Genomic DNA, 16645 nt, shown 5'->3' on the forward strand with positions numbered 1-16645 from the left:
GGACTGTCAAGGGACACAAGTGACGTGGTTGCCCCATGTTATTACACAAAGGGATCCTGCAGAAAAGGATCTTTAATTTCATATTTCAGTACTTAACACATGGCCTTTGTGCAGTCAATGGGGTGGGAGGGATCAAGGGATCACATGTTTGGTTCCAGTAAAGTTCTTGTTGTGGTCAGACTGGTTGGACAGTGTTATCAGTTAGTTAGAAGCAGACAAACACATGATTCAATCCTGATGGACCTTTGTTGGCTCATACTGTCACAGCCTGAACACTGCTTGCTGTGGACCAGAGATGGAGACCTGCAAAAGGTCAGTCAAGCATCCTTGTACCCAGTCTGCTCTAGTAGAAACTGTAGCTTCCTAGGATCTTTGATCTCTGGCCTCACTATAAGAGGCCATGTGTACCACAGGAGAGGAAGACTTACCAGCAGGCAGGTCTTCTGCAAATGCTTCCTAGAGAGCGGAGCATGTGAAATCCTGTCTGCAGTGGTACCCACATGGCCTCTTACAGTGGTGAGAATGCATGCTAGCTCACTCACCAGAACACTGCATTATGGTTCCTTGAGTTTTGGCCACCTTCAGTGTAATAACCTCCAAATATGTTTCCTCGGGGTTTGATCCACGCTCATTAGAACACCCCTCTACTCAGGGTAGTGAAGGCAGACACTTTTTCAAAGCTTTAATGAAAGGCCAGTAAGTGGATGATGAACAATCTTTCTCCGCAGTAGACAAGCTTCCTGTGCTGGTTGTATTTCTGGAGCAGCTAACTTATTATCTGATGCAGGGCCTTGCGTGAATGAATGAGAGTTGGTCCATCCGGAAAATGAATTACATGCCCTTCTTTGCTATTGAACCTATCCATCATATCATGTCCCAGATGGTCTATCATGTTGTCTAGTAAAACTCGGCCATCAGAGGCAGCTCCTGTTCGGATGCTGATGGTAGGTGTCTAAAAATGTGATTTCAGCTATAACTCTGAGAACGTTTAGTTGGAATTTATGACTAGAAGTCCCTCTAAGCTCCATCAACTCTGTCCATCTCACACCTTTATAAATAATACTGGTCTTCAGTTTCTGAATCCTTTAGGGCAGCCTCGTGTTTTTTTCCACTGCCTGGAATACATCACATGCAAGATTTCACTCAGTTTTCAAACTGTGTGAGTACATATTAAATAAATAGAACGAGTATGGCTGAATAACGTGGACATCATGGAAGGCATTTTGGTGAACTTGGCACTGTCCAGGATGCAACAGACTTCACCAGCACCCCTTTATACCATGACTTTCAGTATTTCTCCTTTTTGTGTCTCAGTTTCCTTTCTATTTGGTTCCCAGCTAGCGTTAACCAAATTCTTTGAAGAATCCTCATTGGGTTTAGCTTCAGTTGGATCGGGTCTATCAATACCTTGCCACTACATGTGGTGCTGTTAGAGCTACAAACAAATAGTGCTATGCAAGAAAAAATGTCACCTTTTCTCCATTGACTTAAGTAGGAACAGATGTGCAGAGGAACAGCAAGCACTTAGGATCATGCTTTAAACTTTCCATAAATGCAATAAAAGGAAGGGTTTAGCCCCAAGAAGTGCTTAGCATCCTGTACAGGGATGCTGAAGGGGTTGAGTGGTGGGAAGACATTTCAGAGGGAGTGCAGGGTGTTTGCAGAGATAAACCCTGTAGGATTATTTGAGGTTATTCCCCTTTGTACATAACCTCAACAGTCACCACTGTAGTCCAGTGCTTTGGGGAGTGGGTAAGGGAATCTATTAATATACTTAGGAAAAAATTAGTATCCAAACAACTTTTGTTTCCTTGTTTTTTACACGTCTGTGCTCTCCTCTATCACTAGCTACAGTACAGAGGCTGGTATGCTCTGACAAAGAGCTATTGATGGTGTGCTTGTGTGAATTGGCCCAGCACTGGTCACAGCCAACTTCTGTGGGACCTGCTGCCCCTGTTTTACAATACACTCCAGTGTGTTGAGCCATTTGTGAAAGGTCAGAAATGAACAGAGAAATGGACTAGAGTCAAAAACAAGTAGTCCTATAAATATCAGTCATAGTCAAAGGCAGTTTATTCCATTCCTTCCCTCTCTCTCCCTCTGTGTGTGTCTCTCCCTCCCTCTGTTGTGGTTTCCCAGATGTAACTCCATGTTTCTGACTGGGGAGCTCTGAAAGGAAAGCAGCACGCGCAGTGCAGCGTCTGCTCCCATCTTGCACACATGGAATGATCCTCAGTCCCGCAAGCAGGACTGACAGCCAGCACAGAGTCCAGGCGTCATCTGGACTCAGATGTTGAGTTCTGATTCCTCGGGTTTTCTTTAGCTGTGAGAAGCTCCTTTGCTACTGTTTGAGAACCAGCTTTGGCCACAGACGGTTTGGATTGGGGGCTCTTCTCTGTCCAGAGCTAACATTTGACTTCACAATGACTTTAGCAGCTAAATTAGAGGATATTGAAGTGACGCTGGAGCACCTACTAATGGATGTGTTCGTAAGTAAGCTACAATTTCTTATTTAAAGTGAGATGCTAATAATCTACAAGGCAGAGTACAAACTTAATGGTGTATCCAAGTGTTGCATTGACTTAATTCCTTTACATCTCCTGTTAAACTGTGTGTCCAGCACTACCAATGTGTTCTAGTATAGCTAAGGCATCTACTGCAAGTGGTAATATGAAAAACTGGAACAGTGTGATTCCAGGGCAGCGTACATTCTACACTGGCTTTGTGTATCATCTATAATTATTTTGAAGTATTTTAAAGGAGGAGAAATTTGGTCATTTTGAGAAATAACTTTGTCAAAGAAGTGCATTGACAGAGATTTAAACTGCATTGCTTAGCATCAAGAGTCCTTGGCTTTAGGACTTTGACATTCGTTAGATTACAGTCTTTTACCGCTTTGATTTCTGGGTTAGTTTTGTAAGAGATAGAGGAACAAAAAAAAACTAGTCATGTTTTCAATAAAATCAGGTTTATTCCTCCTAGATATATCAAACACTGTGTTAATCTGTAATTGCTTCCTTCAAATCATCAAAGCTCAGTGAAGCAATATACCATTTGCTTCTGCACATCTGAGATATGAATCAGTCTCATCATCTCTATTTAAAAGTTTCTTAAAAATATCAAAACATTTCAAAACATATTCCTGCTTTTTCCAGCATAACTTGATGGGTTTTGCCTAAAGGTCAGAGATATCCATGTTTGGGAAGTTTTTTGGGTGGTGTGGGGAAGACAATGAGGGATTGCCAGATCATTTATCTTCTTCAAAGAAAAAGCCATGTCAAGGTGATTTGCACTGTCTGAATTCAGGCTATAGGAAATAAGATGGCAAGTGCCATTCTCAATTTTCAAGAGAGACTTTGGCATCTCTTAAATAAAATGCTTTGAATTTCAGAGTCTAGTGATGAGGAATCTTAGACATCAACCACAAAAGTCAAAAACAGGAGATCTTGCCAGCTTCCTAGCCTGTGGTCCAGTTCCTTAGGTGTCCATCTGTGCTGTGAAATGGATTCAAGTCTCCCTGCAATGACATCTCTTTCCTCAGCATTTTGGGGAGTGCCCTGTCACCTTTCCCACAGGTTGTTAAGATAAGGGATAGAGGAAAACAGTTGGAGGCTGCTCTATCAAAGCCTCTATTTAAGGAATGAAATGTTGAAATAATTTTTGGGTTGTGAGATTTGAACAAACCTAATGATTATTTGTCACACTGGGTTCAGCTCCTTTCCCTGCCTCTGAGTACCATGAGCACTAGAGAAACTTCCTAAGGGTTTAAATCCCCATGAGAAGCAAAGATGCAACATCTGCATCTCATGACCACAGCACACTGTGAAGGTTACTCGGCGTGGGAAGAGACCAGTGCTTTCTTTGGACTATTTGCAGTTGCTGTAGGATAAACTTGGCACCACAATCTCTCTTGGTATGTTTGTAGCTTAGCATCATTTCACTGAGCTGAGTGCTTGACACCTGGGAGACTAAAAGCTCCCATGTGCAGGTGTCATTAACAGTCAGTCATTAAAGGCATTTAGTTGCAGGGTAGCTCCAAGCAGTATCTCTGAGACTGCCAAGATCTAGAAAGCCAGGGTTGACTGATTTGATTGAGGCTGAAGAGTCCTACTTGTGTCTGATTGTGTTTGAAGGGCATGAAAAGTCTCTTGCCCTGCTGGGAACCACCCAGCCCTGTAAGACAGGCCATAGCACAGCATTTCTTCTTGGCTCTTTGTGTCCCACCGTGAGCAGTGGTTTGGAGCTGTGTCTAAGCTTTGTCTAATCATATGTCCACCCCTTGATTCCATTCCAAGTGTCTTTTTCATGGCTTTTGCATTTGGGTTGGGGTGGTTTTTGCAGAGTGTGACAGTAGACAGAATAAATATGTCCTAATTCTCTAGAGGTTCTGGTGACTTCAGTTTGTTAAACCAATGGAGCTGTTCTCAGGTTGTGTTTGGAACTGGCCCCTCAAATGTTTGATTCCAGAAACCCAGCTGGAACATTGCAATCACAGCTGAAACTGTGGTGCAGGGACATGTCAATGCAGTGCCATGCTGTGCCATGCTGGAGCCCCATCTGGCTCTCAAGAGCTGGTGTGTCTGTGCAGCATTGTGCACGGGCACACTGTAATAGTGTCACTGCTTCACCCCTTTGTCCCTCTGCAGAGCCTGGGACTCTAAGACTGGGTAGCATGTCCAGGCTTCATGTCTCGCTTTGACCATCAAGGACTGTGAATCTAAATTAGGCTCTATGCAAATAAGTCTTTCCTGATGAGCAAATGTGTTTTCAGCAAAGTGGGCTCTTCTGAACACTGCCTAGGAATTATGGCAGGAAGAATTTTGGATAATCTAGCCCAAATATTCCAAATGCAGAATCCTTTTTTCTGACACTATCAGGCACAATGTTCAGGCTTTACTCATCACCTTGCCTTGTGGCTGTGTTTGATCTTAAACCACCTCCCCATTAAGTAATGCTGAAAATAATCTCTCCTACAGGATACAGAAAAGTAAACATGAAATTCAGTATGAAGGAAGGGTAAAACGTAAATCTCTGGCTGTTACAGATCATTCTAGCAGCCAGGTTTATCTGAGGTCATTAATCCATTACCAAGTGTTTTGTTGTTACCAGCCAACCCTGTACTTGGGTGAAAAGCATGGGACCAGACCAGCAGGGCTGAATGGGGGCTGCCAGGTAACAGGACTCGTATGGGAACGATCTCTGTCTGTTCCGTGCCATGCATCTTCATCCAGGTCACGATTATTGCTGAAGGAGTGAAGCCATCTGTCACCATAATGCTCCCCTTCCAGTTCTTCGGTGCCCTTCACTGCTCTAAACCAGGTGATTACCTATAAACTTTGGAAATTGTGGTCTATGGAGCCTTGACTTGTCTTTTTTGTCCTTTGAAGAAGCCTAGTTTTAATGCTTCTTGGACTGGAGGGACAGTAACTCATTCCCAGACCAGTGGACCCTGACAAAGCCCACTTCAACAGCTTGTACCCAGCCAGCAAGCCCATTCTTTTACATTGTAGAAAGGTTATAGTAGACAGCACATGAGAAGTAACCACCAGTTTCTAAAAGAAACTGAGACCTAGCTCAGCTCAGACTAATCCAGGAATGAAGACTGAAGAAAGACTATGGGACGGTGCCATTTCTAATAGTTTTATAGCTAAGTTGTCCTGCAGGAACTCACCTGGAGTGTGTTCAGCAGAGTTTCACAGGGATGATTGCAAGCCTTGACAGCAGGTATGTTTAACATGTCCTTTGGAAAGCTAATCTTACACCGGAACACTCTTTAACAGACCAGAGAATCACATCTACATGGCATGAACTGCCACTTCCTTCCAGGACATGGTATACGCACGGCGTTGTCATCCTGCTATCGGAGAAGCAGCTGTTGCTGCACTGACACTTCCTTTCCCCCGTTACCCAAGGCCATTGGAAAGCTTTGCTGGGCTCTACGAGGCGAGATAAAAGGGAGGCCTCCAATGTGACATTTCATAATTAGCTGTCATCACCGACGGGCTGCCACTGAGTTGCTTGATGAGCAGGGTCTTGGCTGCCTCGAGGCATCTGGACAGGGATGCAGGGGACAAAGCAGGGAGGCAGCACAGGGACAAGCTCAGCAGGTCCCTCAGCTCTGCTAAGGGGAAAAGGAAGTCCGGATAAGAAACACGTGCTCTGAATCCTTGTTTTTCTGCTTGCAAAAAGCATCCCTGAGCCAAAGCCTCCTTGCCTCCAGACACGCTAATTATTCTTGTGCCGTCTGTGAAAGGAAGCCTTTGAGGTACACTTCAGGACCAACCTCACTGCCGTCCAAGCCTTGCCTTTGGCACAGCTAGAGTGAGCCTCATGATACACCATGTCTAGCATTCCTGGGGCATATTGCATGGGATGTATGGGAGGGTTTGAGAGTGAGGTAGGCTGCAAGGCATGTCCCACTGAGGGATGCTTTTCCTTGCATTAGGGATGTGGTTTTAAATGTGGAAGAAACAGACTCTCAAGCAAAGAGGCAAAAGGATTATAATCTTAGTGGAAAAGTGGGCCTGAAGTAATCAAGCACCAGCTGACTTCAAAAAAGGTACTGATTTCTGCAGGCAGGAGTGATGGATCTGTAGTGGTATCCCAGGAGAGAAAGAGAGACCTAGATGAAGTCTTTAAACCATGAACACTATATCCCAGGCCCACTCCAAATAACACCTGGGAAACAACAAGCAATTTATCTCCAGGGGTTTGTGGGGTCTTAGACACCATCCAACACAACCAAGCCTGCCAAATCCACAGTACACTCCATTGCTGCTTCTACATTCCTGCAGACAAGTATTTCCACAGCAGGCTCCTCATCCTTCCTTTCACCACATTGCACAGATAAATTTATACATATGCATGTATGTGTGTGTATATATATATAAAACATATAATATATATGATTTTTTAAATATTATTTTTAAAGTATGTGTATATACATATATATACACATACATATACATATGCATATACGAGACTATCTGATGAAAGTTACATTCATGAGGGCTTCCTGGCATGAGGAGGGGCTGTGGTTGCTTCGCCCTGGGTGGGTTTAGCAATCCAGATTTGCTATGGTCCAGCCATCCCCATCATCCTGAGAAACAGCTGCTCTTCTCCCTCCCCATGTTGTCAAGTCCTGGCAGAGTTAATACCAAAATAGCAAGGACATGAAACTTAATCTCTGTTGCTAATACCATAACAGTCAGAGGAAGTCAGAGGGAATTACCTGGGATGCTGCAAGTATTCTGGCTCATTCTTCTGCCAGCATTCTTCATACCAGGAATTAAGGTCTGAGTCAAACTCCCATATCCAGCCAGACATAAAGCTGGATATTTGAAGGAATAGAAATCCAACCCTAACACTAAAGAGTTCAAAATGAGAGCCAGGTCCCTTGGGCTTTGGTGACAAAGGAGTCCAGACTCCCTAGGAGATCTTGGCAATGGGTATAGCACCATGAGGTGGACAAAGCCACCATGTCCTAATAAGGGTCTGGAGTGGTGGCTACTAATGTCTACATGTTCCAGCTCCTAAAACCAAACTGCAAATAGAGGGGCATTATACAGCTCTTATTAATAATAGAAAAATATCAGCAAAAGCAGCAGTGATCTCCTGGGGCATTAAGCCATTTGAGCAGCACTCTCCTCTATCTTCCCACTTAAGAAGGAATAGAAATCTGAGCCCTGAAATCCAACTTTTCTGATTCTTTCTCTACAGATTATAATACTCTGCCACAATCACAGAATAATCCAACCATCAATGTGTGGGGCACAGATCTCCAGTGCCAAGGATGAAGAGTGCTTTGGATCTAGTCTTAGCAGGCTCTGGCATAGATGGGCTTTATATTTGTCCATTTTTTGGGCACTTACTTACTTACACCATTAACCTTTTTATTTTTTTATGCCATCAACACTGTTAACAGTAGCCATTCTCATAAGTGAATCTGCAGAAAGGAGGGGTGCAGAAAGGTGGATGTGATGAACTTGCTTCAACCACCATTGCGCAGCGAGCGGTGCACGCAGCAGTCTCCATCCCTGCCATAATAAAACAGACATTCTTGCAGTTACTATCAACTCCTGGAGTCTGTGTTACATTTTTCTTAATAACCATTGCAATAATCAGACATTATCAACATGTAAAGAGATCCATTAACCTCTCTAGTGGCAATAAATTGTGTGGCTTTGCCAGGCTGCCAGGGCTTATTAATGGAAAAGCAAGCAGCAAGTTCATGCTTGGAGCAGTCACAAATCATGCATAATGCAAAAACATGGGTGCTAACCTCACCCTCTGCAGCGTAATGGGTAATCCCATGTGTTTATTTATCAGTGAAATCAGTTCTTTGAAGCAGCTCTTAATAAGTTTCTCTCTGGCAACAGCAGCATCCTCCAGTTTATGCTCAGCATCCAGTTTGCAAGTGATTTAAAGCTTCATCCTCCACCACTGGTGTCAGCCTGAGTTTTGCCAGGTAAGCAGAAACAGGCCCTTTGACCTGCCCTAAAAACTGAGGTTGCTCAGCATGATTGTGCCATTAAAGAGATCCAAACAGGTAGCTGTCAGGTTTTGTTTCAACACTTCTGAAAATGAGAAAATAAAAGCTATTTGGAACTGGGTGATCTTGCGGTCCTTTTCAACCCCAAAAATTCTGTGATTCTATGTACCAAGTCTTTCCAATGAATGACCTGCTGATGATGCCTCAGGCATCAGCTGACATTAGGAACATGCAGGCAAATGCAAGAACAGAGCAAGTACATAGTCAGAGTCCCCACAGTTATCTTCCAACCACAAGTTGTTTGCATTCAGGGGTTTCGTGACCCAGAATTGGTGTCTTTGAATTTAGCAGCTCACAGTAGATGTTCTTTCATTAATTTGTTGAGTCATTGTTTGAACCCACCCCAGGGACACAAGTTTCCAGGCACAGCTGCCATGAAGAGTCCTGGAGCAGAAGAAAAGCCATAGTGTTGTGCTGCAGCCCTGCATTCAGTGCCATCAACTGCAGATAACTCCTTGCTCCCATGAGAGTCGGGTCATGCTGTTGACCCTCAGAAAGCCTCTGTGGAACAGAAGAGCTTTGTGGAGCGTTTTAGGCTTGCTCTCCCATGCTGAACAATGCACAGAAAGTAGATGGTAAACATGAAGAGCTGAGAGTACTAATGCCAACAGGGATGTTATAACAAGGACAAGGTAAAGAAGTACAGCTACCAAGGGACACAGCAGAACTTCTGATAGCTGGAGAGGAAGGGCAAGAGTGGCCGGTTATCAAGCTTATTTTATAATCAGCGTGGAGACATAGACACTTTCAGGTATCATTTACCCCCCAGTAAAGTAGGCAGCTGAAGCACATCTCGTTTCTTAAACCTTCCAAGTGCCCATTTCTCTTCATTGATGACAAAAGGAGTCCGGATGACAAGCTCACGCAAAAGCAACCAAAGTTTGGAGAGGCAAATGCCACTCCAGATGTCTCCTACAACGGCAGTAGGGTGATACTACAGCTCAGCAGACACAGGAGAGCTAAAGGAATAAAATAAAGACTGATAGGAATTACAGGGAGAGACTCCAAGGCTGAAGATCCAGAGTCAGACACACTTTTCACTTTTCTCAATCTGTCCATATAAATCCATAAGAACATAACCAAATTGGGTTTGTATTTTGCCAGTGTTAGCAGTTTCTCTTTCAACTGTTCAAATGCAGTTTTCTTCCCACTCATAGGAAAGCCATCATTATTGCATGCCTGTGAAACCTCAACTGCAAAACAAAATTTGCCTGAAAAGCTCTTTACCGGGTCTGGCAAGGCTTAAAAACCCTCCTAACATCTCTCAGGGGTCTTCTACTTCCCTCCTTTCTTTAGGGACATGTTGGCCTCTCTTCTATTCATGTGTCTTTCTCTTAGAGCAACATAAACTCTCTCCTTCCCTCACATAGACGCATATGCTTTCCCACTAGATATTAAAATTAATCAAAGCAAAGCATAACAGGGATGAAGTTTTAAAAGGGAGAACATTACACAGAACAAAGAAGCATTTATCTTCCCAGTGTTTGACATAGTCCATATGTCACATATCCTGTTTAAGGCTTAAGGCTGAGTACCTTCCATGCCATGCTGAGCAAACCTTTTCTTCAGGAGCTGAAGCCAATCAGCAGTGCTAAGCACTACACAGGAACAGCCCACTCACGTTGTAGACTTGATACTGAGATGCACCAAGTATTTGAGTGCTTCTTGCAGTCACAGGGATTAGTCTTTAGACCAGAGCCCTGATAGAAATAGTGCGCAGTCATACCCCAGCTGACTGCATGACTGCTATTGTATGCATCACATCCAGCCTCCACTACACATCCACTATGTGGGAATGTGGTGCTGTTGCCAAATATCTCCTCTTTTGTTTATATAAGCCCTGGAAGTCAGAGGTGGCCTCTGTGATCCCTTCATGATGTTTACAGGGGCGTCTCCAGGGCAATGGGGTCAGGCGAGTTCCCTCCCTCATTAATTACTGTCTCCCCGAGCTATGTGGGAAAAGAGGAGACCTACCAGCACACTAAAACACAAGGCAAATGTTGTTCCATCTAGCAAAGGCCCTAGTTGCTATCTGCTGCTGTTCTTCTGGGCAGGGTTTTCCAGGAGCCTGTCTGCCTGAATGCACGGAGGCTTGGATGCTTTCTGCACCAAGGACCATACACGGGATGGAGGGTGAGTGGGACAACTGGAGGCTGTATCTGCAGAGTCTGCTTGGTGGCAGTAGGGGAAAAGGAAGTTGCTCTGTCCTCTTTCCTGAAGATATTTTCTGGCATGTCTAGATCTGTGTCATGACTTTCATCTACGTTCGTACCATGACTTTCACTAGAGGCTGTGCCGAGAACTTGCTGACTTGGTGGACATACCAGCTGATGGGTCTTTGCAATTGGCTGGGTGCAGGCTCAGCAGGAAACCCGAGGCTGAGTACAAAAAGCAACAGATGAACAGCTATGTGAATATTTCATAGAATCACAGAATGGTTTGGGTTGGAAAGGATCTTAGAGGTTGTCTTGTTCTAACCCCCTGCCATGGGCAGGGACACCTTCCACTAGAGCAGGTTGCTCCAAGCTCTGTCCAATCTGGCCTTGAACATTGCCAGGGATGCAGCAGCCACAGCTTCTCCAGGCAACCTCTGCCAGTGTCTCAGCACCCTAATGTCTTCCTAATGTCTAAACTCAATCTCCACTCCATCAGGTTAAAACCATTCCCCTTTGTCATGTCAGTAAAGGCCCTTGTCAAAAGCCCATCTCCAGATTTCTTGTCAGCCCCTTTAGGCACTGGAGCTGCTCTAAGGTCTCACCTTAAGGAGCCTTCTCTTCTCCAGGCTGAACCAACCCAGCTCTCTCAGCCTGGATCCAGAGTAGAGTTGCTCCAGCCCTCACAGCATCTTTGTGGCCTCCTCTGGACTCTCTCAAGCAGGTCCACGTCCCTCCCGTGTTGTTAGCCCCAGAGCTGAATGCAGGACTGCAGGTGGAGTAGCAGTGGATGGGGAAATTTATGAATGTGTAACATTACATTCTGAGTTAACCTACAGCAGTCTGCATCAGATATGAATTTCTCCGAGTCCAGAAGTGCTTGATCCTGGTTTTCTGTTTAGGCTTATGCTACTCAGACCTACTAACATGTCTGTGAACTGCAGGTGGTTAGACAAACACTGCAAAGTCATCACAGGAGCCTAAATTCCCAGTTGACTTCATCAGTACAAGTGATGGACATGCTTCACATGCCTTCGAACACCACACTGATGCCTGCATAACCCAGAGCATCAAAACAGAGTAAAACAAAGCAAGAACCCCTGATCAAGTGTTGGGCTGACGTTCATATTCAGCCTGGACTGCTGCACCCAGCAAAGGCACTCACATGCACTTCTTGCCCAGAGGAGACAGGGAGGTGACAGTCTCCATGGCCCCCAGATGTGACATAGCCTTGTCACATATAGAGAAGCCCCTGGGCTTTCTGTGGCTGGGGACCATGAATGATCACTCTCACCCAAGCAAGCTGCTGGGTTATTGCCAGCTCTGATGGAAAAGGCTTGTACAAGAATGGAACTCCATTCCATGTGTTTTCCCCATCCCTCCCCAGGCTACACTGATCATAACATCTCTTTGTAAAACAACATGTAAGACTGGAAAATTGTTTGGTTTTGTTTTTACTTTAAGGCAAGCTAGATCTGCAATGACAACCTGTGCTTACCTTTTACTCCCAACAAGGCAGTTTCCTTTACAGTCTGATTCTGGGTACAATAAAACATAAGTTAAGTCACTGTAGGGACTGCAATCCAAAAGCACTGGCCTGTTCTCCTTGTCTTCCTATTGCTTTGCCATGCCCTAACAAATCAGCTAGGGAGGATTTCTTACAGTGGAAAGTAAGAAATTCCACCAAGATTAATAGGAGCTGCTAAAGAGCTCAACTGCAAGTGGTTTACTTACCAGGACTCCAGGGAAGAATTTGGCTTTGCTATTGATTGAAACCATAGATATCATCCAAGATGGAAAATACTGTCAGGAGCTGCAAGTTATCCTTGTTCTCCTCTCATTGTGTTTCCATACTCATGGAGTACAGAACTTGAGTTTTTCTGGGTGACTTTTCAGTTTTACAAAATCATGTCTTATTTATAGCTCAGAAGGATACCACATGCCACATTGCAGTCTGAGCCACTGGTGTCACCGGTTTCCACTCACTGATCTCCGCTGGGCATACGCTGACTTGAAACTTGACTCCTCCGTTGCAAATATAAGACACAGTTTCCAGCAGTAAATGATTTCTTTCTCTTTTTCATTAAAGACCAGAAAAGAAATTCTAGTCTAAATAGCAATCTATTGGAACGTACTTTCTTCTGATGCATTGTTACCGCAAACCACTGTTCCTGGCAGCCTGCTATTAGTACTGAAAAGCATCCCTTGCTTTAAAGAGTTTTGTCTTTCAGCAGTTAGTAAATACGGCATGACTCTTTTGAGGGTCTGTGATGGAGAGGCCAAGATGTTCCCTTAGAGTAGTTTGACTTTTATTTCCTACTGTGCTCTTTGGTCGGAGTCTGCCTCTGCAGACAATGAGTTGAATGAAGCCTCAGTGATGAGTCTGTTCATCTTAATCTGCATCTGCAGTCAGCTACACAATACAGGGGGCTCTCCCTAGGGATATTCAGAATTTGATGGGCTGAAGTACCCTTGGTCGTGCCTACATCTGGTACAAACACCTAAACTTCTTCTCTGGGAGCAACTAGAAAGACTTTCATGAGAGCATGATTTGCACTGTCTACCCTATAGGCAATTTGTCAAATAAACCCTAATAGATTGCCCCTTACACTTGCCCACCAGTGTGCCTTGAGCAACTCTAAAAATTAGAAAACAACATCTTATACTTCAGGATGGTTTTCACAGTTCTGATGATTACAATTTGGCTTTCTGTCCCCGGGTTCATACCTCCTGTAGTGCTTCACACTGGTACCACTAGACGGTCCGTCTCTGATCCCATAGCTTGACTGCTTGTAGACACAGGTGGAGATGTGTGTTATGGCTCTTTGTCCCCTCTAGTGGATGAAGTCCTACCTACAAGGCTGGACTTGTATTCTATGAGCTAGACCTGCAGAAGACATTGCTTGCAGGAATATGGGAAAGGGCTCTGGCATTTTCCCACCCCAGGGCTTCCGATCGGGTGAGCAGGGAGATCTTTGCTACTCTGCTCTCGTGTGAAGCACTCACCTCTGAGGTCGTGACTCAGACATGACTCAGTTCTTATTCAAGCACAGCTCCCATAAAGGCAGGCTGCGCCCGCCTTCACCCTCCTTCTCCACCAGTAGATCCCCAGTGGCACTGCTGATATAGGTGAGGGTTCCCCGTGGAAATGCCAGCTTGAGAAACAGGTAGGCAAGCTGTGAGATGGCAGGGGGGCATTAGCAATTGTAAAAAAACCCTGCAAGAAGCACAGACCCTAACTGAACCTATTCCACATAAAGAACCTATATAGGTCAGTCATGCTTAAGATATTTCCATCTTTTCCTGCCTCTCTCACTCTCTTTGGCAAGAGACATATGGAACTAATTATGAACAAAGGCCGATTGTTTTAATATTTAGAGTTTTCCACATCAAGCTGCTGGGTTTTTTTTCTTTGGCTGGTTTTAATGCATGTTCATATGCTGAGCAGATACAGAGTTTTTCTTCTTTATTTGAAACGGCTGCTTTAATGTCATGTCCTTAACACCTTCATCCTGGCTTTTGGACTAGGATCAAAACAAAACATTTTTGGTTCTGCATTAAAATGAGAACAATACACAGAGAAAAGGATTGGCCCCACGGCTCAGCAGATTTTGCTCTCCCAGTTAGACTGCTCTAAGGAAAGGAGTGTGGGCCAACATCTTTTCCATTTGGCTAAGCGAATTCAGGATACTGCTATGGAGTTGATGCATTGAGAAGCTCAGACTTTGGATACATTCATTCCAAACTGCATCTGGACCAGTACCTGTAACTGAGAATGGACATGAATACAACACCCAAAACAAATATTTACAAAAGCAGAGAATTATACCTGGACATATACAGGACATATGGACATATTACACCTGAAGTCCTGGTGTTGCAGGAAGTCTGTGGGAAGGGGAAAGAAAGTCTTTTTCTCATTTCCAAAACACTTGTGTACAATTTATAGTATAAATATAGGTTCAAAGTTGTGTTCCAGACAAAGAAAATATCATTGTCTATGAGTCTCTAAAGTGGTTTCATAAGAGAAAAAAGAAGTGGATGTTGAGACTGGCTTTGTGAAGGCAATGCTTCACAATTATAGACTCTGATATAAGTGCACGTAGAAGCTGTAGGCATCACCCAGCAGGCTTTCACTGATACGTATGTGAGTGGTGATGTCTGTTCTTTGTACTTATGCATGCATTGCTCTGTGCCATAAAGACCACATAGCCTGAATCAGTGAGCACTCGCGTTCCGCTGAGCAGCCGGAGGATCTGTTCTAACCATGTGCTCTGGGGTACGTGTTTCCCAACATTTAGGAGAGAGGAATATCTGAACATAGGATTTAACATTAATCTCTGCACCAGATGGTGATACACCAGATATTCTTTTTAAGGTGAACATGTGATCTACTGTACAGCAAACCAGAGGGGTCTGCAGTCACATGGCAAAATGTATAATAACTCTGATAGAGCTTTGATTAGACAACTGACCTGGTTACCATCTGTAGCAACAAGAAGCAAGCTTGGCATTTTTGGAACATTTTCCCCAGAAGCTTAATTCTTCCACCTCTGTGGCACAGCAATCCTGCTGAGCAAACTACACCGAGAAACAGAAGGAAGCTAAAGATACGCTGCTCGAAGCATGTTGTTAAGGTTACAAGGCTTGGGTTTTCCTGTCTTTTTTTTCCTTTTCCCCTTTCCCCCCCCCTTTCTCTCAAACAAGCCACATCTTGACTCATACGGTCTGATGTGAAACCCCACTCAGCTATTTGATAGTTGGGAAATCTAGATGAGACTGTAAGTTATTTCAAAGGAAGCCTGTGTGTGCTGTGAACTCTCTCTCACATACACGCTCACACACGCACCAGAGTTAGCTCTGGACTATGGTAATACAGGCAGCTGTGACTCCGGGTAGGACCCGAAGACTCTTATTCAAAATACCATATGGATCACTGAGGAGACGCAGTGTGGAAAGGGTAAGCCATGATTTCTTTGTCCTGAATGCATGCCCAGAGGATGAGGAGGGGACCATTTGATAGCAGTTGTCTGCCCCGTTAGGAGTCTGAGTTAATAGGGGTTATGTCATGGTGGACAAATTATTATTGGTGTATGACATGGTGTGAAAAAATTACTATTGGTGTATGGCACGGTGTGGAAAAATTACTGCTGGTAGGATCTGTATGATGAATGTGAATTAATACTAGTCAGACCCTCTGAGATAACTTAGAGTAGAAATTGGTACCAGCAGGAACAGTAAGATAACATGCAGCAATTAAAACTAGTTATAGGCTCTGTGATAAGGCTTGGAGGTAATAATTTCTGAAAAAGATAATTCCTAATATCCAATACTCATTGAGAAAGGGTGATGGCAGCACTGACCTGTGGAGTGAGGACTGAATAATAGTAATGTCAAATAGTTACAGGCAGTGGAAAGCTCAGGGTGATGTGGAAGGGCTCTCTGAGGGAACACAGAGGCAGATGCCCACTAATGTCTGTCCCAGCTGAGACATACACCTAGCTGTGCTTGCACAATGCAATATGGGCTCTACAGTGCGCAAAGCATTGGTCTGCACGGTGCCAGCCAATGTGACACTGTGGGACTGTCAGTCCCTCGTTAGCTGAGGTGACGCTGTTGCTTCCTTGTCATAGCAGGCATAGCAGGGGGATTCAGAGGTGCTGAAATTATGTCATTAACTCCCTGGAAACACATTGCTTTAGCAGCAGCACCCAGGTGACCAAAGGGGATCCCGTCTCTTTGCAGTACTGACAGGCAGGCAAAGAGGTGATGTTTGGGACACAAGTCCCAGCTCAGAGGGTGATGCACACTGCAAAGCGCTCTGCAGCTTGCACACCCCTTCTGCTTGTGACTATGATATCCCTGTGCTCAGCATGGAATGGATATGAGCGGCACTCTCACAGCCCCTATGGGCTATACCTCTGTGTGTATAGGTAGGGTG

The 16645-nt window shown here is 44.4% G+C and overlaps 1 protein-coding gene across 3 annotated transcripts in view; it reads left to right on the plus strand.

Annotated features, from left to right (window-relative positions):
* FRMD4A (FERM domain containing 4A) overlaps positions 1 to 16645 on the plus strand; it is a 380270-nt gene that overhangs the window by 155678 nt on the left and 207947 nt on the right. The window contains exon 1 of one of the 3 annotated variants that reach the window (XM_057422478.1): positions 2149 to 2489. The exons of the other annotated variants lie outside the window; for them this stretch is intronic. Coding sequence (XP_057278461.1) covers positions 2424 to 2489 — 66 coding nt within the window. The 5' untranslated portion in view covers positions 2149 to 2423. Of the gene's footprint in view, positions 1 to 2148; positions 2490 to 16645 lie in introns of those variants that run through there. 3 annotated transcript variants of the gene reach the window in all.

This window comes from Pezoporus wallicus, unplaced genomic scaffold, assembly GCF_028554395.1.
Source record: "Pezoporus wallicus isolate ANWC-B61680 ecotype Strahan unplaced genomic scaffold, APGP_CSIRO_Pwel_v1 contig_3058, whole genome shotgun sequence".
Classification (NCBI taxonomy): domain Eukaryota; kingdom Metazoa; phylum Chordata; class Aves; order Psittaciformes; family Psittacidae; genus Pezoporus; species Pezoporus wallicus.